Below are 23,326 nucleotides of genomic sequence, written 5' to 3' on the forward strand. Positions count from 1 at the left end.
AAGCTGTCACCACAACAGCAGCTCAGCTACGCAGAAGCTATGAATTGCACAACTAAAAACATCTGCAGCATTTCTTTCTTTCACTCCGAGCAGAGCGTCAGGTCTCCAAGTTACAAGAATCAGCGAGAAAAATGGAAACAGTTTAATGCCACTGTAAATTTGATTCAAACATCATCATTTTGACAATACATTGCACGTCTCATATGCCACAAAAAAATAGAAATGGCTTTAAACCAGCAAACAAAACGACATTTATTTATTTATTTTTATGGCAACGGGTTCAGTGTATTCATCTGGCCAACAGCTGGCTGAAATGATTTGCTCATGCAGTTGGGTCTATCATTTTTATGTTATTAAAGTCAGCTGATGAACAGCATGTGCTACTGATACACAATGGATGTCCCTCTCAGGGACTGTTTTAACGAGTTTGCCGGGTGGGTGGGGGAATTCTTTCTATCCACTGCTGTGGTCCACTCCCCCAGTTTAATTTTAACAAACTGCCCCAATTACAATCAGAAAAAAACAGCTACAGCTAGAATGAAATGATCAGCCAATGTGCATTTCCAGGCAAAGCACTTAGAAGAGCATTTACAACCATGATGCATAAATAACTCATAAAAACTCAAGCAAGTCTATAGAACGAGAACATCCTGAGTTTACAAATAAATTATAGCCTTCATATTGAGACCAGGGATGGGAGACAGAATTGTAAGCAGCTTCAGCTATCACAAGGTTTAGAAAAGTTACTTTATAGGAACATATAAAATAGATGTGTATTCAAATATACACATGTATAATATATATATATGGAATACATATGTATCTGTGGTATATAGATTATATGTAAATATAGATAAGATATAGCTGAAACTGCCTTAAGCACCATTTTATACCAATATTAGCAAAATATGCTTGCTGAGTAGGACCACTCAAAGTAAGACTTGATATTAAGGAGAGGGTGGACCTATGGGAAAAAAAACTGTTATTGAGCAAGGCCCATGACTTTTATTCACCAATACCTAAATGTCATCTGTCATATATCTATTATTTACATACAGCTACATTAAATTATAACTCCAGGTATTTCATCTTCAAATTTATATCAACAATACCTTAATTTACTGAAGAATCTGGGGAAAGAGGAAGGGAAGCAGGAGAGATGTTCCAATGTTCTTTCTTTTTCATAGGAATGACAAAAAGGAAATAGTCTACTAGCTTAGGGAAAGCATGGTCATAAAAATGGTTTATTTGTCTTGCCAGATTGCCCAACCTTGTAAGAGGCCCAGAGTTGGTTCGTAAACCAGGTGCCTAGACTTTAGGCTGGAGATGCTGCAGAGACCATGATTCTACAGTGACCCCTATTGGTTTGATCAAGCCCCCATCCCTGCCTGGGTTCAGAGAGGGAGTCCTGGGTTAGGCAGAAGGGCAGAGAGGCAATAAAAATTAACCAGGTAGATGTGAATGAGAGCTGTGGCTTCTTGGCCTTGGTTGGGGGCACAGTCTAAGCTAGAAGTAAATGAACAGCAGGAAGCTGCCAGAAACTCTTGCTATGTGTGTTATACTTATAGGTACATATGTTAACACTTCTCAACAGTCGTACTGTTTTACAGAGATTACAGCTTGAACAATGCAGCTGACAAAGAGGAACCTATGGAATTTTGTAAGTCCAAGTGATTTGAAAATGAGCCTCAAAGTCAACTTTTGTCCTCAAAAGCTCATGCCTCAATAAATCTGTTAGTCTATAAAGTGCCAATAGTCTTTGTCATTTTTTTCTGCTACAAGACTAACATGGTTACACTTCTGGAAGTTTTCATTATCCGTTACAATATCTTTTATACAGAGATAGAGGGAGGATGGGGGTGGGGAGAGATAGAGATACAGAAAAATGCAAATAAATGAGAAAGAGACATATTTTTCAAATAAACAGAAATAATTGAATAAGATGTCTTGATATGGAAAGAAATATTCCATCATAAGAAGCAACATAATGCTAATGGAAAAAATTGACTGCAAAGCTTTACAATCACTTAGACGAATTTGAAGACAGATGTAAGGTTATCCTGGATTATCTGCAGTAGTAATGGGGGTGGGTATAGGAGTGGGTTTGAGAAGGCATTTGGGAGGTAGTGGGGGGTTTTTCATGTTACCAGAGTGTTATATTAGTACTGTCAACTGCCATTAGGATTATTACATTTTCAAAACTTGTTTCTATTCATGATACCGGGTTAGCGTGGGAGCCCTTACTGCCACCTCAATGGGCGGCAGTAAGGGCTTCCCCCTCAAATGGCCGCCCGGCAAGTACTTTACTTGCCGCACGGCCATTTCCTGTAGGAAAGCTAGACTTCCCTTTTACCAGCTGCGGTAAAAGGGGGCCTCGGCTTGCATCAAATCTCGCGTCAACGCCAGCATGGGTCCCTTTTTCGGCAGCTTGGTACATTGGCAAAAAGGCCATAAGTGACTGAAAGGTACCCTAAATGATCACTGGCGTGATTAAGGCATAACCCCCCCCCAACATGTGACAGTACATACCAGGCTCTATGACAGCTTCAGATGTTATAGCCATTCCTTATTAGAGCAGCAAACAGGTCCCAGGAGTAGCCTACTGGTCAGTAGAGGACCCAGGCTCGTATCTCACTCTAACTGGTACTCTTATGGAATGTGTGAGCCCTCCAAAATACAATAAATACCTACTGTACCTACATATAGGTGATACTTGCAAGCTTGAGGGCTATTGTAGTAGTGTACAGTGAGGTACAGTAGGTATTTTTCTGTTCCTGGAGGGCTCACCATACAATATAAAGGGATTATGGTGAGATGTGTAGCTGGGACCTTTCATGTGAAGGTCACTGCAGTGCTCCCTAGGGTGCCCCATTACTCTGCTGGGATGTCTGTGCAACCAGTCTCCTAAGAACGATGGCCCCCAGACATCCTAATGGCTGGTGTTTGGGTATTTTTCTCTTGGATGTCCCCCCCCCCCAAATGGTCCCAAACCAAAAGTGCACTGAGCACAAAACATCTAGAAAAAGGCGATTTTGGAACCAAAAAGATAAAGTCCAAAATGGCTATGTTCACCAGTCAATTTTTGGACGTTTCTAGCAAAGCGTCCAAAATCGGACTTAGAAGTTCTATCAAAATTGCCCCACCACGTCAATAAATCAAATCAACCGTGTGGCACGCATATTCTGTATTTTCCTCTGTGTATTCTCCTCACTATTATTGAAGAACTCATTGGGCTAGATCTAACAGAACATATAAAATAATACTAATTAAAAGAGCAACGATGAGGCTATTTATTATCTTGTTTTTATATTAACAAGAAGCTAGAAGAAAGTGCGATCTGATATCCATGGTGATCAAAGGGAACTGGAATCAAAGCTTGTACCAGGTGAGGAAGGGTAAGGGTGTGCTGACAAGCATCCATTAAATCATTACTGGTATGGTTCTCTTTTGGTTTGCATTGCTTCCAGGTGATTATTCTCATTGAGTATAATTATCTGTCCAAGGGAAAGTGTAACATCACTAACATTGGATATAGCCATAATCAGAAATTGAAGAAAACAAAAGTGTTCTAAAGCACGTGGGCAAAAGGTCAGTTCAGGAGCTATGGAGTCCTCTTACAAAGGCGTGCTAGTGTTTTTAACGCATGCTAAAAATAAGCACGTGCTAAATGTTAGAGACGCCCATATATTTCTGTGAGAAATACTAAATAGCCACAATAAAGGAAGGAGAGAACCCTCTAAGAGCTGGCCAGCAAGAGAATAAGCTGGCTACCTTATCCGGGTCAGTGAGGCCCCCAAAGTACAAGCTGGACCAGATTCAAGTATTCCCTAAAAGGCAGAGTGACGCTGTCAGTGTGCCATCTTGAATTAAATACACAAGACGCCATGGCCGAACTGTTGTAGCACGCCAAAATTTGTTTCAGAGGGAATCTGCTCCTGAAGAAGAATACGAAATGGAGACTCTGTCGAGCAGTGCCCTGTTTCTATTTATTTAAGATAAGTGCTGTTTTATCATATACTTTGGCATCTTTCCCTACATATTCAGTCAGAAGTGTTGGTTGTCTATTGTTATAATTCCAAAGAAATTTTCTTAAAGTTAGATTTTGTTTTTGACGAATTCATCTATCCTTTTGGCTGGGTTTTTGCTATTTGTTGCATATATTTCTGTGGGAATCTCTAGCGTTTAGTGAGCGCTAATCATTAATGCGCACTAAAACCACTTTGTAAAAGACCCCCTAGATTTGTCAGAATGCACAGGTCATCATAGTCATGTTGTTAAGCATCCGGATGAAATTATACCGTTTACACTCAAACTACAATGCTACGTAGTATTTGCCATTCAACGTCCAGCCAGTTTTATGCCTACTACATATAGCTTTTGTAACACCGAAACTATGTGGTTATAAAATGCTAGACAAGGTGTTGGCTTATTCGGGGCATGCAGTAATTACAAAACAAAGACAGACAGACAAAGCATCAGTTCTGCAACCAAGAGAGCAAATACCTTTGCTAGGTTTGCGAGCTAAAATGTGAATTCTGTTTCCTGTGAAGCTAAACTTACTGGAGATCAGTTCAGATTGAAATACATGTATGACAATAGGGAGATGTACTGTAACAGGTGCAGGCAGCATAGTGATTATGACTATATATGTCATCTAATGTTAATAGTTAAAATGTATTATTGGTACCTTAACCTTTTGTAATAATTTTTTCAAGAAATTTGGATGCAATACATCATATGGAATCAATAATCCTTCAAATGTGGTCAGCAAACACATGGGAAATATGGGAAATAAAGACAAGAGATTATCTATTTTTCCCATTAACACCAAATGACAAAAACAGCTTAACATGAATGGAAACCATGATCAACACTAACAAATTTGGTTTATACACTAGGGATAAAAAAATATACACAGAATAGGATCATAACATTGATAGACAATGAGTCAGCCATATAACACTGGTAGGGTTCATGAGTCTCAGGTCAACAGTAAATCTGAATATGGAATGTAGGGCTAGCTGATAGTAATCTATGTGTGCATGTATATGTAATGTGGAACTCATATGCATGTAGGGAGTAATTTTATAAAGCTTTTTCTGCATGTAAACACAAAAAAGGTATGATAAAATTCTATGAACATAAACCCCCAAATTCTATAAATGGCACTCAAAGTTACACACCCGCCTTTACAGAATAATACCTAGCAAGATGCTTGCATAAATTCACATTATTGCCAATTAGTGCCAATAACATTAGCACTCAATCATTCGTGCTAATTGGCTTGTTACCCAATTAAATTGTGCACCTAATCTGGGCATTCAATTTAATTCGGTAATGAGCCAATTAGCACCAATAATTGGGCACTATTCTATAAAGATGCAGGCATAATTTTTGTAGCATGCAACTGAAAAGGGGGCATGGTCGTGGGAGGGGCATGGGCAGGTCAGGGGCGTTCACTAAAGATACAGGAGATCCACACTTAATTTAGGCTGAGGATTTACAATATGATCGCGGTTTATAGAACAGCGCTCAGCAATCATTTTTTTTGGCACATTTACTGAATCTAGTCCTAAGAGGGTGTTATAAAATTGTGTGAACATATAATGCACATAAAGAGTAGGTGAAATTCTGGTCACTGCATCTCAAAAAAAATATATATATATAACGGAATTAGAAAAGGTACAGAGAAGGGTGATGAAAATGATAAGAGGATTACCACAGGCCCTAGTGCATGCAGTAGGATCTATTTACTAATAAGGGTCCCTTACTAAAGTGCATTAAGGAGTTAATGCAGGAATACACCCATCCTAAGAGTTTATGCAGTAGCTTGACACTTAACACGTGCTAATTCCAGCTTTAACTGACAAATGTGGAATGGGGCATTGGGTGGGTTGGGATTCTGCCTTACACTTCAGGCTCTGTTTACTACGTTGCACTAGAAGCGTGTTAATGTTTTTAATGCACGCTAAGCATTAGAATGCTAACAGTGTAGAAGCCCATAATATTCCTATGGTCGTCTACACAGTTAGCGCGTGCTAATTTTTAGCACGCACTAAGGGCCCCTGTTACCAAGCTGCAACAAAAGGGGGCCTGCACTTGCGTTGGCCCATGTTTTTCATGGGCGCCGAGGCCACCTTTTATCCCAGCCGGGTAAAAGGTAGGTCTTTCTTTTCTACAGGAAATGGCCGTGCGGCAAGTAAAGCACTTGCTGAGCAGTCATTTTGGGGGGAAGCCCTTACTGCCACTCATTGCGGTGGTGCTAAGGGCTCCCGCACTAACTCAGCGGTAACCGGCTGCGTGCGGCACTGCCCGATTACTGCTGGTACACACTAGCCCTACAAAAATAAACATTTTTGTAGCGCTAGATATGACAGCACCCTGGGGGGTGGGAGCTACCGTTGGACTGCTGCAGTAGTAAACAGGGCCCTTGATATGCAGACTGCTATCGTATGTTTACTCTTAATGCAGTAGATAACACCAAACATTTAACACCTCAATCGGTGCTGTTAAATGCTTCCACATTAGTTAACGCATGGTACATGTGACGATGCTGAGCACCAGGGGCGTAGCAAGACTTCGGCGGGAGGGGGGCCCGGAGCCCGAGGTGAGGGGGCACATTTTAGCCCCCCCCCCGGCGCCACCGACTCCCCCCCCCCCGCCATTGCCAAACCCCCCCCCCCCCCGCCACCACCAACTTTGCCCCCCCTGCTGACAACCCTCTCGACCACCCCTCCTGCCACCAACCCTCTCCCGCCACAGCCGTCGCCTACCTTTGCTGGCGGGGGACCCCAACCCCCGCCAGCCGAGGTTCTCTTCTTCCGGGGCAAGGCTTCGTTCTGTTTCTGTGAGTCACCCCCGCCAGCCGAGGTCCTCTTCTTCCAGCACAAGGCTTCGTTCTGTTTCTGTGAGTCTGACGTCAGACTCACAGAAACAGAATGAAGCCTTGCGCTGGAAGAAGAGGACCTCGGCTGGCGGGGGTTGGGGTCCCCCCGCCAGAAAAGGTAGGCGACGGCAGCGGCAGGGGAGGGTTGGCGGCGGGAGGGGGTCGAGAGGGTTGTCAGCAGGGGGGTCCAGGGTCAAATCTACGGGGGCCCAGGCCCCCGTGGCCTCACGTAGCTACGCCACTGCTGAGCACACCCCAAAAAGTTAACACAAATGTTTTGCAGTTACTACATATTCATTCTGGCAATGAATGTGCAGTAACCGCAAAACTTAAACAACATGCTAATGTGTGTTACCTGCATTAGTGCACTCTAACACAGTAACACACCTGAGTTAATCTAGCCGTAGAATGATAACACTTTAAAAGTGCAAGAAAATTTCATAATTCAATGGAAAACAAATACAACTTGTCAGCTACCAAACATGAGATTAAAATGTTCTTTGAGTGGCCTTACTCTGTTATCCATAAAAGACAGTAAACATTTATTCATATGCTGCTCCAAATAGCAAATGTCTCTACAAACACAAGTTACTTATAAACAGCAAGTCAGATAAAACACCAAGAGAAAACAAGCTGTTAATACATCTTAAAAAGTGAGTTTTTTTCTTTTGATCTTTTTCCTACTAGCACCATCTGTACACAAGAAAGTATGAACATAAATGTTTGGATAATAAAGATTTGCAAGGCACTTAAACAGTCTTTCTGTGTATTATTATTAATATCTTCAAGCCCTCAGCAGCAGTCCTACACCCTACACTTCTCTTCCTCAGCTTATGCAGGTGGAAAGGGTCCCATCTACCAGCAGTCTGTATTTACAAACACAAGTTCCTCAAGGTCTTCTAGACATCTTTACATCTGAACATTCTGTTTTCCATATATATATATGCTCTATTTTAGTTGTTTCTTGATAAATAAAAAAAAAAAAGCTCTCTCCTTTCTTTCCTTCTTCCTCTCTCACACGCAATTCAGAGTCACTTATCGCCAACCTTCATCCTCATTCCATTGTCTTTGGATGTTGCAACAAGGGGAGGATTTGTTTGTTTCATTTGGTTGTCTTATCGGCGTCTGGATGTGATGTCAAAGCATGTTATCATCATGAGGTGGGCCTTGCAGAAATTGACACGGTTCTCTAGGCGTTCGGTCACGCACTCCAGAGCCTCCAAATACTCCAGGGAATCTGTCTCAAATGCTTGTTCCAAGTCAACTGAACAGAAAAGAGAAGAAGAGGAAAACAAATTAGCCAGCTATTGAGGGCAGTGAGAAAAAGGATTAGGATAGATTTGCTGTACTCTGTCTGCTCATCCTTAGTCTCTCCATAACACAGAAGTAGAAGATGCTTATGATACAAACAAGATATTGCAATCCAAAAAAAGCTCTGATTTATTAAAGTTTCACAAAGTCTATCCTTACAAATGCGTAGAATGCTGACATAATGGGAAGTAACTTTATAAAGGTTTTTCTACATGTAAAGCCACCTCTTTTAGTCACAGAAAAAGATTTGAATAAAATTGTGTGACCATATATGTGTGTATAAAGTACTTGCATGGAAAGTATGTGACTACTTTTATCCAATCGACATTGCAGGCATTCCTGAGGGCACGGTTTGAGTGAACCAAAGGATACGCTATCCTCACTTGGATTTCAGGGTTTTGTTCTTTCTTGGTTTTCTTCTTATCTCTCCCATCACACTTTTAGTATATGCTTTGGTGGATCCTTGTCCATCACTATCAATTGGTGTACCTCAGGGCTCTGTCTTGGGATCTCTTCTTTTCTCCATCTATACTTTTCCCTTGATGCTCTGATCTCCTCCCATGGTTTTCAGTATCACCTTTATGATGACTTCCATATCTACCTATCCACAAAATAAATTTCAGCAGGAATCCAGGCCCAAGTCTTAGCCTGCCTAGCTGACATTGCTGCCTGGATGTCTCACCCCATCTGAAACTAAACATGATCAAGACTAAGCGTCTTATCTTTCCCTATAAACCCATCTCTCCTCTTCCCCCATTCTCTTTGTGGATAACACTCTCATCCTCCCTGCCTTATCAGTTCATAACTTTGGGTCATCTTTGACTCTTCTCTCTCTTCTCTGCACATATGCAACGTAATTCTAAAACCTGCTGTTTCTTTCTCTATAACATCACCAAAATTCATCCCTTCCTTTCTGAGCATACTCCTCTTATTGACTTACAAGTGCATTCACTTTGCAGCTCCTCAGTACCTCTCCACTCTTATCTCTCCCTACACTCCTCCCTGGGAACTCCATTCATGGGTAAATCTCTCTTATCTGTATCCTTTTCCTCCACTGCGAACTCCAGACTCTGTTCCTTTTATCTTGCTGCACTATACGTCTAGAACAGACTTCCTGAATCAGGTCATAAAGCTCCAGCTCTGGCCATCTTCAAATCTAGACTAAACGCCCACCTTTTTGAGGCAGCTTTTAACTTCTAACTCCTATTCACTTGTCTGTTTTATAATTCCCTCCTTAAGTAATTCCTTTAGCTCTTATTTGTCCTGTTTGTCTGTCTTGATTAGATTGTAAGCTCTGTGGAGCAGGGACTGTCTCTTACATGTTCAGTGTACAGTGCTGTGTACATCTAGTAGTGCTTTAGAAATGATAAGTAGTTGTAGTAGTAGTAGAGGAGTTACAATGTTGTACGTATTATATAAACTAGATGTGTACATACTTAGAGAAGAACACATTTACATCAACTTTGGAGCAAGTGTAAATGCATACATACATTGGCATTTGTGTCCCCAAATGAGTTGTTTTTCTGCATTCTATGACAGTAATAAACCTCACTCCTAGGCCTGAGTATGTGGAATATGATCTTGATCTCTCAAATTTACTGATAATGCTCACTGTAGTACTTGCACTGTGCCAAAGGAGGATTTCTGGCTCTGTAGACCTAAAACATTAATCTTGACATGGCCGTATTTGTAACTATAATTCCTATTCTATTATTCAGCTCTCAGTAGGACGGTGTTACCATCATAGTCCAAGATGAATAAAATGTCCACTTTTTAAGACATACAGACGATGCCGACCCAAGGTCATGTCATCTTCGACTCCTCCCTCTCCTTCTCTGCACATATCTATCCAACAGACTGCCAAGACCTGTCGCTTCTTCCTCTTCAACATCAGCAAAATTCGCCCTTTCCTCTCTGAGCACACCACACGAACTCTCGTCCACGCTCTCATTACCTCTCGCCTTGACTACTGCAACTTACTCCTCACTGGCCTCCCACTTAGCCATCTATCCCCCCTTCAATCCGTTCAGAACGCTGCCGCACGTCTTATATTCCGCCAGAACCGATATACTCATATCACCCCTCTCCTCAAGTCACTTCACTGGCTTCCGATCAGATACCGCATACAATTCAAGCTTCTCCTCCTTACCTATAAATGCACCCGGTCTGCGGCTCCTCACTACCTCTCTACCCTCATCTCCCCCTATGTTCCCGCCCGTAACCTCCGCTCTCAGGACAAATCCCTCCTTTCAGTACCCTTCTCCACCACTGCCAACTCCAGGCTCTGCTCATTCTGCCTTGCCTCACCCTATGCCTGGAACACTCTTCCTCAACCCCTACGCCAAGCCCCCTCCCTACCCATCTTCAAATCTCTGCTTAAAACTCACTTCTTCAATGCTGCTTTCGGCACCTAACCTTTCGAGAAATATAGTATGCCCTATCAGATTAACTCTATACTTGTCTTTTAGATTGTACACTTGTCTCTAGATTGTACACCTGTCTTTTAGATTGTACACTTGTCTTTAGATTGTACACCTGTCTTTTAGATTGTAAGCTCCTTGAGCAGGGACTGTCCTTCCATGTTAAATTATACAGCGCTGCGTAACCTTAGTAGCATAGGCGCCCTGTATAAGAGGCTTGGGGAGACTAAGCCTCCCCAGCCAGAAGTGCAGCAAGGGCGGGGCGGGGCGGACCGCCCCGGGTGCAGCTCCCACTGCCTTGAACATCTCCCTCCCTCCCCCCCTCGACTGGTGCGTGGACCGCACGATCATTACCCCTCTCCCACTCCGCTCCTGTCCTGTCGTCTTTGAAAGTCGAGGATTCCTTCCGGTAGCGTAGCAGCAGAATCGGCAATGATGTAAGCGCTGCTTTCAGCCTGCCCTGGAAGCACTCTCTGTACAGTTTCCCACGTAGGAGGGACACTGTCCAGAGAAGGCTTCTGGGGCAGGCTGAAAGCAGCGCTTACATCATTGCCGATTCTGCTGCTACGCTACCGGAAGGAATCCTCGACGTTCAAAGACATGTCAGGAGCGGAGGGGGAGAGCGATACCGAACTAGTCCGTGGGGGGGGGGGGGGGAGCGATGCATCATGCCAGCCAGCTGCCAGACCAAAGGGAAAGGGGGTGGAGAGAGGAGGATGTGAGGTGCCACATCTAAGGGGAAGAGGGAGGAAGGAAAGCAATGGCAGGGAATGGCAAAAGGGTGGTGGAGAAAGGAGTGAGAGTGATGGGAGCAAGAAGGGAGGGAAGAGAAAGGTGGGATGCATGAGGACGCTGGAGGAGAGAGAGAAAGTGGAAAAGTGCAGGGGAGAGCCAGGGACATGCAAAAGAGCAGGAGAGAGTCAGAGAAAGATGGGGAGAGAAAGAGGGGACATGGAAGAGAGCAGGGGAGAGCCAGAGAGAGATGGGGAGAGAAAGAGGGGACATGGAAGAGAGCAGGGGAGAGCCAGAGAGAAGATGCTGGATGGAAGACGGGTACAGAGAGAGAGAGAGAGAGAGAGAGAGAGATTAGTGGAAAGATGGGGGGAGAAAGAGGGGACATGGGCAGGAGAGAGAGAGAAGCTGCTGGAGAGAAACTGGGGGAGATCCTAGCTGTCAGACGGAGAAATGCTGAATGAAAGGAGGGAGAAAGAGGGAAAATGCTGGAAGGAGGGGGCAGAAAGAGGGAAGACACTGGACGTAAGGGTAGGGAGGGAAAGAGGAAAGACACTGGAAGGATGGGGATAGAGGACATGCTGAATGGAAAAGGGTCGAGAGAGAGAACTGTTTAGAAGGAAGGGGAGATAGAGGGAGACAATGGATGGAAGGAGAGGGAGACAATAGACGGAAGGATTGGGAGAGGGTAATGGGTAGAAGGATGGAGAGAGAAAGAGGGATGACACTGGATGGAAGGGTAGAAGAGAAAGACATGGATGGATGGATGGAGGGGAGGGAAGAGAGGAGAAATGTTGGACAAGGATGGAGGGAAGGAAAGACAAAGGAAGGAGATGCACACGGATGGAATGGAAAGGAGAGAGGAGAAATGCTGAACATGGATGGAGGGGAGGAAAGACAGAGGAAGTTCATGCACATGGATGGAGGGGAGGGGAAACATGCTGGATTTGGATGGAGGGGAAATTGCTGAATTTAAGGGCTGGATTGGAACACTTTGAGGGCAGATGCTGAAACTGGAGAAAGGATAGGGACAGGGCTACAGATGGTAGACAGGACGCATAAGGACACAGGAGGATGGTGGACATGTTGAGAGAAAAAATATCAAATGGAAAGAAGACACTGGGACCAAAGCTAATAGAAAAACTAAATGATCAGACAACAAAGGTAGAAAAAAGTATTTTATTCAGAATTTATTAACTGGAATATGTCAGCTTTTGGAAATGTGCATCTGTGATATTTTGCATGTAAGTTTCAATTTTTCTACTATTGCTGCATGCTGAGTCTGACTTCTTCAGGTAACTTTCCAGTTTTGCCTTCATATCTGTTGTGTCATGTGTTTTTCATGTGTAATCAAGGTGCAGTATTCTACTAGTGTGTAGTATTTACAGCCCTTTTTGTTTTTGTTTCACTAGGTTGTGTACTGGTGTTTTAGAGCCCGGTGTAATTACAGTGCTGCTTTTCCACGCATAAGGTTGTAGCTCATCCTGTCCTTGGAATTAGTGCTGTTATGGTTTGCTAAGGTTATGAGTGTGTTTTTGCACAAGTTTGTGTATAGTGTATTGCATTGGAGAGATTGTGTATTGGCATTACTGAGGTGGCACCAAAACATCGGAAAGGGTTTTAGAGCCTAAATCATGACACACTACCTCTTGAAGGATCTACATATAGTTGTTAATAAAAGGAGCTCATTGTGAACACTATCCACCCTAAAAGGGTGTTTTGTGGCTCTACATGAGAATTGTGATATTATGATCCCTTGTTTCATATTGTTGACGGTCTGCATTTTCCATATGGGTGGTATATTGGTGTATTAGGGTCTGCCTAGTGTTATGGTACAGTAAGGTTCTGAGTGTGTTTTTGCACAAATTTGTGCATAGTGTTTTGCAGTTGAGCGATTGTGGTTAGTATATGCTTTGAGCAACTACTTTATTCTTTGACATATGATATATATCTAATATCTAAATTTAATAAAAGGTATTGTGACTATTTTATTTTTACTTATTTTTTTTCTGTGTTAATTGTGGCTATAAGCTCCGCCCCTGGCTCCACCCCTAACCCCGCCCCCTTTAGCCTCCCCAAACAGTTGGGCCACCGACCGCCTATGCCTAGTAGCGCTTTAGAAATGTTAAGTAGTAGTAGTATGTCACGTGAACTTCTTTATTTTTAAAACTTTACTTTGATATTAATTCCATCATATGAAACCTGCTCATTGCATGGTACCAACATAAAAGCTCATGAGCTAGTATTCGATAAACTTACTTTGATATTAATTCCATTAAATGAAACCTGCTCATGGCATGGTACCAACATGAAAGCTCATGAGCTAGTATTAGATAAACTTAACCAGGTTAAGCTTGTTCTTTACACTCAATAGGACAAAGCACTTACATTCACTAAGCCATTTATTAGGATCCAACATCAGGTACTGCTTTGTCACCTCTAGCTCCTTCATCAGCCACTCATATTTCGCTCTGACCTCACCGATTCTCTGCTGGCGGTGCTCCAGGATTTTCAGCTTGGCATTGAAGCATACCATACCCTAAAGAACAAGCATAGAAGGCAAAATATAAGGAGAAGGTTTTGGAGAGGAAAAACACTTAGCCAAGAAAACTTTTCGAAAACATCACAAAAGTTACTTGTCACAGCAGTATAAAGGTGTTAGCCATCAAAATTCAAATCTACTGCATAGCTGTACTCAGAACAGTGCTTTACGGTATTGCATTTAGCACGGCCATCATGGGCATGACCAGGGCTTTTTTTGTGGGGGTACTTGGAGGTACTGAGTACTGGCACCTTTTCCATTGTCTGCTAAAATTGACCCAAGGACCCCAAGTTTTAATGAAAGAGCTCAGGCTCTACACACCAATTCTGCCTTGTCATGGATTCTGTGACTGGTTGCAGGGGGCCTGGCTATTGTGGGGTGGATCCCTCAGTGATCACCCCATCCTTGAAGGGTGGCCTAGCATTTGAGTACCGGCACCTTTTTTGCTAGAAAAGATGCACTGGGCATGACCCTATAGGAAAGGGCCTATAGATATTTGTTAAAGGGCCAAGCTGTCATATCCCTCTAAAATAGGGGTTCTCAACCCATCCTTAGGACACACACAACCACACAACCAGTTGGTTTTCAGGATATCCACAATGGATGTGCATTAGATAAATTTGCATGGACTACCACCATGATATGCAAATTTATCTCATGCATATTTATTGTGAGTATCCTGAAAACCTGACAGTTTGAGTGTACCCCAAGGACAGAGCAGATAACCATTACTCTAGAATGAAAGTCCTTGTTAACCTTAGATATTCTGGTTGTTGTGTTGCCTGTAGCATTTTTCTTTTAAGTTTTTTAAAGAAAGATATTCCTGCTGATTTTTACTCAAAGGACGGGGAAAATATGGAAAAATATGAAAACAGACTGCTTCTTAAAGAATCTTATTCTCGTAAAAAATGTAATAGAAATGGTATTTAAAAAAAAAAGAAAAGAAAAACAGAAGCAAGATATGAAGTCACTTAAAGACTATAAGGCCCTTTTAGTTTGCCCAGGCTCAATCCTGGTACAATAGTGATAGGTTTATATATTATATTATATTTATTTATTAGAATTTCTTTACTGCCTTTTTGAAGGAATTCACTCAAGATGATGTACAGCAAGAATAAGTCAAACATAAGCAACAGATAATTACAGCAGTAAAAATATTCAAACAACAATACAAAGTATGGCATAGAATGGTACATTACAATGTCAACACAATACATAATAAAACATTTTCATAGAGATCCTACAGTATAAGCAAAGATGTATAAGCAAAGATAGAACATATAGATATAGATATTTGTATTCCACATTTTCCCACCTATTTGCAGGCTCAATGTGGCTTACATACAGTGGGGGAAATAAGTATTTGATCCCTTGCTGATTTTGTAAGTTTGCCCACTGACAAAAACATGAGCAGCCCATAATTGAAGGGTAGGTTATTGGTAACAGTGAGAGATAGCACATCACAAATTAAATCCGGAAAATCACATTGTGGAAAGTATATGAATTTATTTGCATTCTGCAGAGGGAAATAAGTATTTAATCCCTCTGGCAAACAAGACCTAATACTTGGTGGCAAAACCCTTGTTGGCAAGCACAGCGGTCAGACGTCTTCTGTAGTTGATGATGAGGTTTGCACACATGTCAGGAGGAATTTTGGTCCACTCCTCTTTGCAGATCATCTCTAAATCATTAAGAGTTCTGGGCTGTCGCTTGGCAACTCGCAGCTTCAGCTCCCTCCATAAGTTTTCAATGGGATTAAGGTCTGGTGACTGGCTAGGCCACTCCATGACCCTAATGTGCTTCTTCCTGAGCCACTCCTTTGTTGCCTTGGCTGTATGTTTTGGGTCATTGTCGTGCTGGAAGACCCAGCCACGACCCATTTTTAAGGCCCTGGCGGAGGGAAGGAGGTTGTCACTCAGAATTGTATGGTACATGGCCCCATCCATTCTCCCATTGATGCGGTGAAGTAGTCCTGTGCCCTTAGCAGAGAAACACCCCCAAAACATAACATTTCCACCTCCATGCTTGACAGTGGGGACGGTGTTCTTTGGGTCATAGGCAGCATTTCTCTTCCTCCAAACACGGCGAGTTGAGTTCATGCCAAAGAGCTCAATTTTTGTCTCATCTGACCACAGCACCTTCTCCCAATCACTCTCGGCATCATCCAGGTGTTCACTGGCAAACTTCAGACGGGCCGTCACATGTGCCTTCCGGAGCAGGGGGACCTTGCGGGCACTGCAGGATTGCAATCCGTTATGTCGTAATGTGTTACCAATGGTTTTCGTGGTGACAGTGGTCCCAGCTGCCTTGAGATCATTGACAAGTTCCCCCCTTGTAGTTGTAGGCTGATTTCTAACCTTCCTCATGATCAAGGATACCCCACGAGGTGAGATTTTGCGTGGAGCCCCAGATCTTTGTCGATTGACAGTCATTTTGTACTTCTTCCATTTTCTTACTATGGCACCAACAGTTGTCTCCTTCTCGCCCAGCGTCTTACTAATGGTTTTGTAGCCCATTCCAGCCTTGTGCAGGTGTATGATCTTGTCCCTGACATCCTTAGACAGCTCCTTGCTCTTGGCCATTTTGTAGAGGTTAGAGTCTGACTGATTCACTGAGTCTGTGGACAGGTGTCTTTCATACAGGTGACCATTGCCGACAGCTGTCTGTCATGCAGGTAACGAGTTGATTTGGAGCATCTACCTGGTCTGTAGGGGCCAAATCTCTTACTGGTTGGTGGGGGGATCAAATACTTATTTCCCTCTGCAGAATGCAAATAAATTCATATACTTTCCACAATGTGATTTTCCGGATTTAATTGTGATGTGCTATCTCTCACTGTTACCAATAACCTACCCTTCAATTATGGGCTGCTCATGTCTTTGTCAGTGGGCAAACTTACAAAATCAGCAAGGGATCAAATACTTATTTCCCCCACTGTAGTACCGTAATGGCATACGCCAAGTCCGGTAAGGAAACAAATACAGTAATGTTGTGGTAGAATAAGGTTTGTGTGTACAGATACATTAGGGAATTGTAGAGAGGAAGAGAATTGTAGAGAGAAAGATTTATTATATGTCCATTACGAGCTTTGGTTTCGTTGTGTTGCAGGGTACAGGCATTTGAGTTGGGTCGGTAGGGTATGCCTTTTTGAACAGGTTAGTTTTTAATGATTTCCGGAAGTTTAGGTGATCATAAGTTGTTTTCACGGCTTTTGGTAATGCGTTCCATAGTTGTGTGCTTATGTAGGAAAAGCTGGATGCATAGGTTGATTTGTATTTGAGTCCTTTGCAGCTTGGGTAGTGGAGATTTAGGTATGTTCGTGTTGATCCTGTTGTGTTTCTGGTTGGTAGGTCTATGAGGTCTGTCATGTATCCCGGGGCTTCGCCATAGATAATTTTATGAACCAGGGTGCAGATTTTGAAAGCAATACGTTCTTTGATTGGGAGCCAGTGCAGTTTTTCCCGGAGGGGTTTGGTGCTTTCGAATCGCGTTTTTCCAAATATAAGCCTTGCTGCCGTGTTTTGAGTGGTCTGAAGTTTCTTTATAATTTGTTCTTTGCATCCCGCATAAATTCCGTTGCAGTAGTCTACATGGCTTAGTACCATTGATTGTATCAAGTTGCGAAATGTTTCCCTTGGGAAAAATGATTTCACGTGTTTGAGTTTCCACATTGAGTGGAACATTTTCTTTGTTGTAGATTTCACTTGGTTCTCTAGTGTGAGGTTACGGTTGATTGTAACACCAAGAATTTTCAGGCAGTCTGAGATAGGGAGGGTATAATCTGGGGTGTTTATGTTTGTGGGTTTGTTCGTATTGTATTGGGATGAGAGGATGAGACAGTATGTTTTTTCTGTGTTGAGTTTTAGTTGAAATGTGTTTGCCCATGAGTCCATGATATTCAAGCTGAGCTTGATTTCGTTGGTAATTTCTGTCAGATCATGTTTGTAAGGAATGCATATTGTGACATAGTCTGCATAGATGAAAGGGTTAAGGCCATGGTTGGATAAGGATTTGGCTAGTGGGGTCATCATTAGGTTGAAAAGGATCGGTGATAGTGGTGATCCTTGAGGTACTCTGCATTCTGCTTTCCACGGTGGTGATATGTTTGAGCTTGATTTCACTTGATATGTTCTAGTGGTTAGGAAACCCTTGATCCAACTAAGTATGTGTCCGCCAATCCCGAAGTAATCTAGGAGTCTTAGTAGTATTTTATGGTTTACCATGTGGAACGCACTGGACATGTTGAATTGGTGGAGAAGTATGCTTTTGCCTGTTGCTATTTCCTGCTTGAATTTGTCTAGGAGGGTAATTAGTACTGTTTCAGTGCTATGGAGGGGCGAAAACCTGATTGTGATTCATGTAATATTGTGAATTTGTTTATATAATCAGTAAGTTGTTTGGTTACCATGGTTTCCATCAGTTTGACCACCAGTGGGATTGATGCTACTGGGTGGTAGTTAGTGATTTTGTTTGATTTTTTCTTGGGATCTTTCGGTATTGGGGTGAGTAGGATGCTGCCATTTTCCTTAGGGAAGAGACCTTGTTGAAGCATGTAGTTTAAGTGGGATGTAAGGTCTGCTATGAAGCGGTGGGGGGCGGATTTTATTAGGTAGCTGGGGCAGGTATCCAATTTACAGTGAGAGTTGGAGAACCTATTAATCGCCTGGGTGACTGTTTCCGCGGTGAGGAGAGCGAAGTTTGACCAGGTTCGGTCCGCTGGGTATTCACCAGGGGTTGGGTCCAAGCCAGTGATGAAATTTTCGATATCGGTGTTGTCCTGAGGTAGCATGTTATGTAGGCTTGCAATTTTTTCATTGAAGTATTTAGCAAGGTTGTCTGCAGATGGGATGTCTGTATTGGTTGTGGTGACCAAGGTGATATCTAGTAGTTTGTTCACGAGTTGGTATAATTTCTTCGTGTCTTTGTAATCTGGCCCTATTTTAGTTTTATAGTATGATCTTTTAGTCTATCTTATTGCGTATTTGTTTCCATGCATTGAGTGTGTATTCGTCTTTTATTTTTTTTCCAAACTCATTCGAGTTTCCTGGATTGTGTTTTTATTTTTTTCAGTTCTTCGTTGAACCACGGTATCGAGTTATGCCTACGTGAGGTTCTTGTTCATAAGGGTGCTATTTCGTCCAGTATGCTTCTGTATCTTTTATCCCATTCTGAGAGTTAGTATATAGAGTCCGTTTGTGCTGTCCATTCGTTTTTGTATATCTCTTGCCAGAATGTTTCCGAGTCTATTTGGCCTCTTGTGCTGTAGGTTATCCAGCTTCTAATCAAAAGAGAAAAACGCCTATATTTCGACCCAAATCGGGAGATAGGCGTTTTTCTCGCAAAGGCGCCCAAATCGGTATAATCGAAAGCTGATTTTGGGCGTTTCCAACTGCACTCCGTCGCGGAAACAAATAAAGTTGACGGGGGCATGTCGGAGGCGTGTCGGAGGCGGGACTGGGGCGTGGTTATCAGCCGAGGAGAGATGGGCGTCTGTAGCTGATAATAAAAAAAAAGGCGTTTTTACCGCGATTTTGGGTCACTATTTTTGGACCCTTTTTTTTCACGAACAAGTCCCAAAAAAGTGCCCCAACTGCCCAGATGACCACAGGAGGGAATCAGGGATGACGTCCCCGGACTCCCCCAGTGGTCACTAACCCCCTCCCACCAAAAAAAAACCCACTTTAAAAACTTTTTTCCCAGCCTGTATGCCAGCCTCAAATGCCGTACCCACCTCCATGACAGCAGAATGTGTTTGATCCTCTCACAGCCTTTCCCTGGGTTAGATGTGGCTCTCGGGTGCACTACAGGGTCACATCAGCATTGCATTGTGGTGGGTGTAGGGTATTGGGCTCCGTGATTTCATTAGCTTGTGTTACAGTCTCACGATGTTGGTAGTTGGTGCTTTTCCCCCTGCCTACTGGGTCAGAGTGTGCCCTGTTGTGTTTCTTGTTGTAGTCCATGCGGTAGTGGCCATTTTTGTAAGCCAGTTTTAGTTCCCTTTCCTGTGTTAGCCACGTTAGACAACTTAGTTCTTACCATGAATGTGGCTGAAAGAGGGCATTGTACAGTATTCTGCCAGCTCTGACCTACTGCTAATCTCAGTACCAAGGAGACTCGTTGCCAGTGGGGCACAACCTCTGCAATTAACTGTGAGTAAATGTGCTTATTCCAATAAAGGACGTTTTCGGAGAGATTAGTCTTCAGGTGTCAACTGGTGTGCCAATGTTATACAGCAGCAGTGCTTTTTTTGTAGAAAAAAAGGTGCCGGTACTCATTGTGGGCGGGGTCACCACACATGGCACCGCCCCTATTATAGCCACACCCACATTAGTCACACCCCTTGTACCAGCCATGGCGCATATAAACAGACATCATTGAAAATATTATACTAGTATAGGAGAAAAAATAATTTGATTTTTTTTCATTATAAATAATTTCTGTAAGCTGTTACAGCTCCAGTATACCCAGTGCAAAATAAGACAAATTCCAAACACTAAAATGAAAATAAAATGATTTTTTCTACCTTTGTTGTCTGGTGACTTTGTTTTTCTATCCATATTGGTCCCAGTCTCTGATTCTGCTGCTATCTGTTCTCTTAACTCCATTTCCAGGGCTTCCTTTCCATTTATTTCTTTACTTTCTTCCTTTCTTCTTCTTTTGTTGCCCTGCATCCATAAGTAAAAGCTGGGTCCTCCTCCATGGAATTGACTGGAGGAGGTATAACATGAATCCAGCTTTTGCCTATTTTCTCCATCCATGTGCAGTTTTTCTCCTCTTCCCTTTCCCTCATCTCCATCCATGTGCATCTTCTTTTTTCTTTCCTCCCCTCCATTCATGTCCAGCACTTCTCCTCTCTCCTCCCCTCCATCCAAGTCAGCATTTCTCCTCTCTCCTAGCCAACACCTCCATCCATCTATGTCCAGCAATTCTCCTCTATCTCCTGCTCTCCTCTCCATCCATTTCTAGCATTTCTCCTCTCTCCCCTCTCATCCATGTCCAGCAATTCTCTCTTCCCTGTCCTCCCCTCCCTGTCCAGCGATTCTCCTCTCTCCCCTCCATGTCCAGCAATTCTCTCTTCCCTGTCCTCCCCTCCCCATCCAGCGATTCACCTCTCTCCCCTCCATGGCCAGCAATTCTCTCTTCCCTGCCCTTCCCATGTCCAGCAATTCTCTCTCCCCTGCCCTTCCCTCCCATCCCATGTCCAGCAATTCTCTCTCCCCTGCCCATCCCATGTCCAGCAATTCTCTCTCCCCTGCCCTTCCCTCCCATCCCATGTCCAGCAATCCTCTCTCCCTTGCCCTTCCCTCCCATCCCATGTCCAGCAATTCTCTCTCCCCTGCCCTTCCCTCCCATCCCATGTCCAGCAATTCTCTCTCCCTTGCCCTTCCCTCCCATCCCATATCCAGCAATTCTCTCTCCCCTGCCCTTCCCATGTCCAGCAATTCTCTCTCCCCTGCCCTTCCCTCCCATCCCATGTCCAGCAATTCTCTCTCTCTTGCCCTTCCCTCCCATCCCATGTCCAGCAATTCTCTCTCCCCTGCCCTTCCCTCCCATATCATGTCCAGCAATTCTCTCTCCCCTGCCCTTCCCATGTCCAGCAATTCTCTATCCCTTGCCCTTCCCTCCCATCCCATCCCATGTCCAGCAATTCTCTCTCCCCTGCCCTTCCCTCCCATCCCATGTCCAGCAATTCTCTCTCTCTTGCCCTTCCCTCCCATCCCATGTCCAGCAATTCTCTCTCCCCTGCCCTTCCCTCCCATATCATGTCCAGCAATTCTCTCTCCCCTGCCCTTCCCATGTCCAGCAATTCTCTATCCCTTGCCCTTCCCTCCCATCCCATCCCATGTCCAGCAATTCTCTCTCCCCTGCCCTCTCTCTCCCATCCCATGTCCTGCAATTCTCTCTCCCCTGCCCTTCCCATGTCCAGCAATTCTCTCTCCCTTGCCCTTCCCTCCCATCCCATGTCCAGCAATTCTCTCTCTCTCTTGCCCTTCCCTCCCATCCCATGTCCAGCAATTCTCTCTCTCTTGCCCTTCCCTCCCATCCCATGTCCAGCAATTCTCTCTCCCCTGCCCTTTCCATGTCCAGCAATTCTCTATCCCTTGCCCTTCCATCCCATCCCATCCTATGTCCTGCAATTCTCTCTCCCCTGCCCTTCCCATGTCCAGCAATTCTCTCTCCCTTGCCCTTCCCTCCCATGTCCAGCAATTCTCTCTCCCCTGCCCTTCTCTCCCATCCCATGTCCTGCAATTCTCTCTCCCCTGCCCTTCCCATGTCCAGCAATTCTCTCTCCCTTGCCCTTCCCTCCCATCCCATGTCCAGCAATTCTCTCTCTCTCTTGCCCTTCCCTCCCATCCCATGTCCAGCAATTCTCTCTCTCTTGCCCTTCCCTCCCATCCCATGTCCAGCAATTCTCTCTCCCCTGCCCTTCCCATGTCCAGCAATTCTCTATCCCTTGCCCTTCCATCCCATCCCATCCTATGTCCTGCAATTCTCTCTCCCCTGCCCTTCCCATGTCCAGCAATTCTCTCTCCCTTGCCCTTCCCTCCCATGTCCAGCAATTCTCTCTCCCCTGCCCTTCCCTCCCATGTCCAGCAATTCTCTCTCCCCTGCCCTTCCCATGTCCAGCAATTCTCTCTCCCTTGCCCTTCCCTCCCATCCCATGTCCAGCAATTCTCTCTCCCCTGCCCTTCCCATGTCCAGCAATTCTCTCTCCCCTGCCCTTCCCTCCCATTATTTCCAGCGATTCTCCGCCTCTCCCCTGCCCTCCCATCGACGTGCAGCGATTTTTCCGTCCCTCCCCTGCCCTCACCTCTCCCATATCCAGCGATTCTTCGTCCTCCTTCACTGCCTGCCAGCCAGCGTCGGACGCAGAAGCGAACGGTGCAGGCAGCGATTGGCTGGCAGCGTCGTAGCTTCCCTCTGCAAGTCCCGCCTACAACTTCCTGTTTACGCATAGGCGGGACTTGCAGAGGGAAGCTACGACGCTGCCAGCCAATTGCTGCCTGCACCGTTCGCTTCTGCGTCCGACGCTGGCTGCAGGCAATGAAGGAGGACGCTGGGAGACGAAGAATCGCTGGAAATGGAGAGGTGAGGGCAGGGGAGGGACGGAAAAATCACTGCACGTCGATGGGAGGGCAGGAGAGAGGCGGAGAATCGCTGGAAATAATGGGAGGGGAGGGGAGGAGGAGAAAAAGGTGCCGGTACGCCGTACCGTTGCGTACTGGCACAAAAAAAGCACTGTACAGCAGCAACAAGTCCTAGAGGCCTACGAGTATGCAGGTCCCTGGAGCACTTTTAGTGGGTACTGCAGTGCACTTCAGCCAGGTGGACCCAGGCCCACCCCCCTACCTGTAACAATTGTGCTGGTAAATGGGAGGCCTCCAAAACCCACTGTACCCACATGTAGGTGCCCCCTTCACCCCTAAGAGCTAT

The 23,326-nt window shown here is 44.3% G+C and overlaps 1 protein-coding gene across 1 annotated transcript in view; it reads right to left on the reverse strand.

Moving 5' to 3' along the window:
• Positions 1-7,901: 7,901 nt before the first annotated feature.
• Positions 7,902-23,326, reverse strand: part of KIF26B (kinesin family member 26B) — a 799,934-nt gene continuing 784,509 nt past the window's right edge. Inside the window, exons 14-15 of the mRNA XM_030196461.1 lie at positions 13,738-13,888; positions 7,902-8,150 (exon numbers count right to left, since the gene is read on the reverse strand). Coding sequence (XP_030052321.1) covers positions 8,002-8,150; positions 13,738-13,888 — 300 coding nt within the window. The 3' untranslated portion in view covers positions 7,902-8,001. The remainder of the gene's footprint in view (positions 8,151-13,737; positions 13,889-23,326) is intronic.

This window comes from Microcaecilia unicolor, chromosome 3, assembly GCF_901765095.1.
Source record: "Microcaecilia unicolor chromosome 3, aMicUni1.1, whole genome shotgun sequence".
Classification (NCBI taxonomy): Eukaryota; Metazoa; Chordata; class Amphibia; order Gymnophiona; family Siphonopidae; genus Microcaecilia; species Microcaecilia unicolor.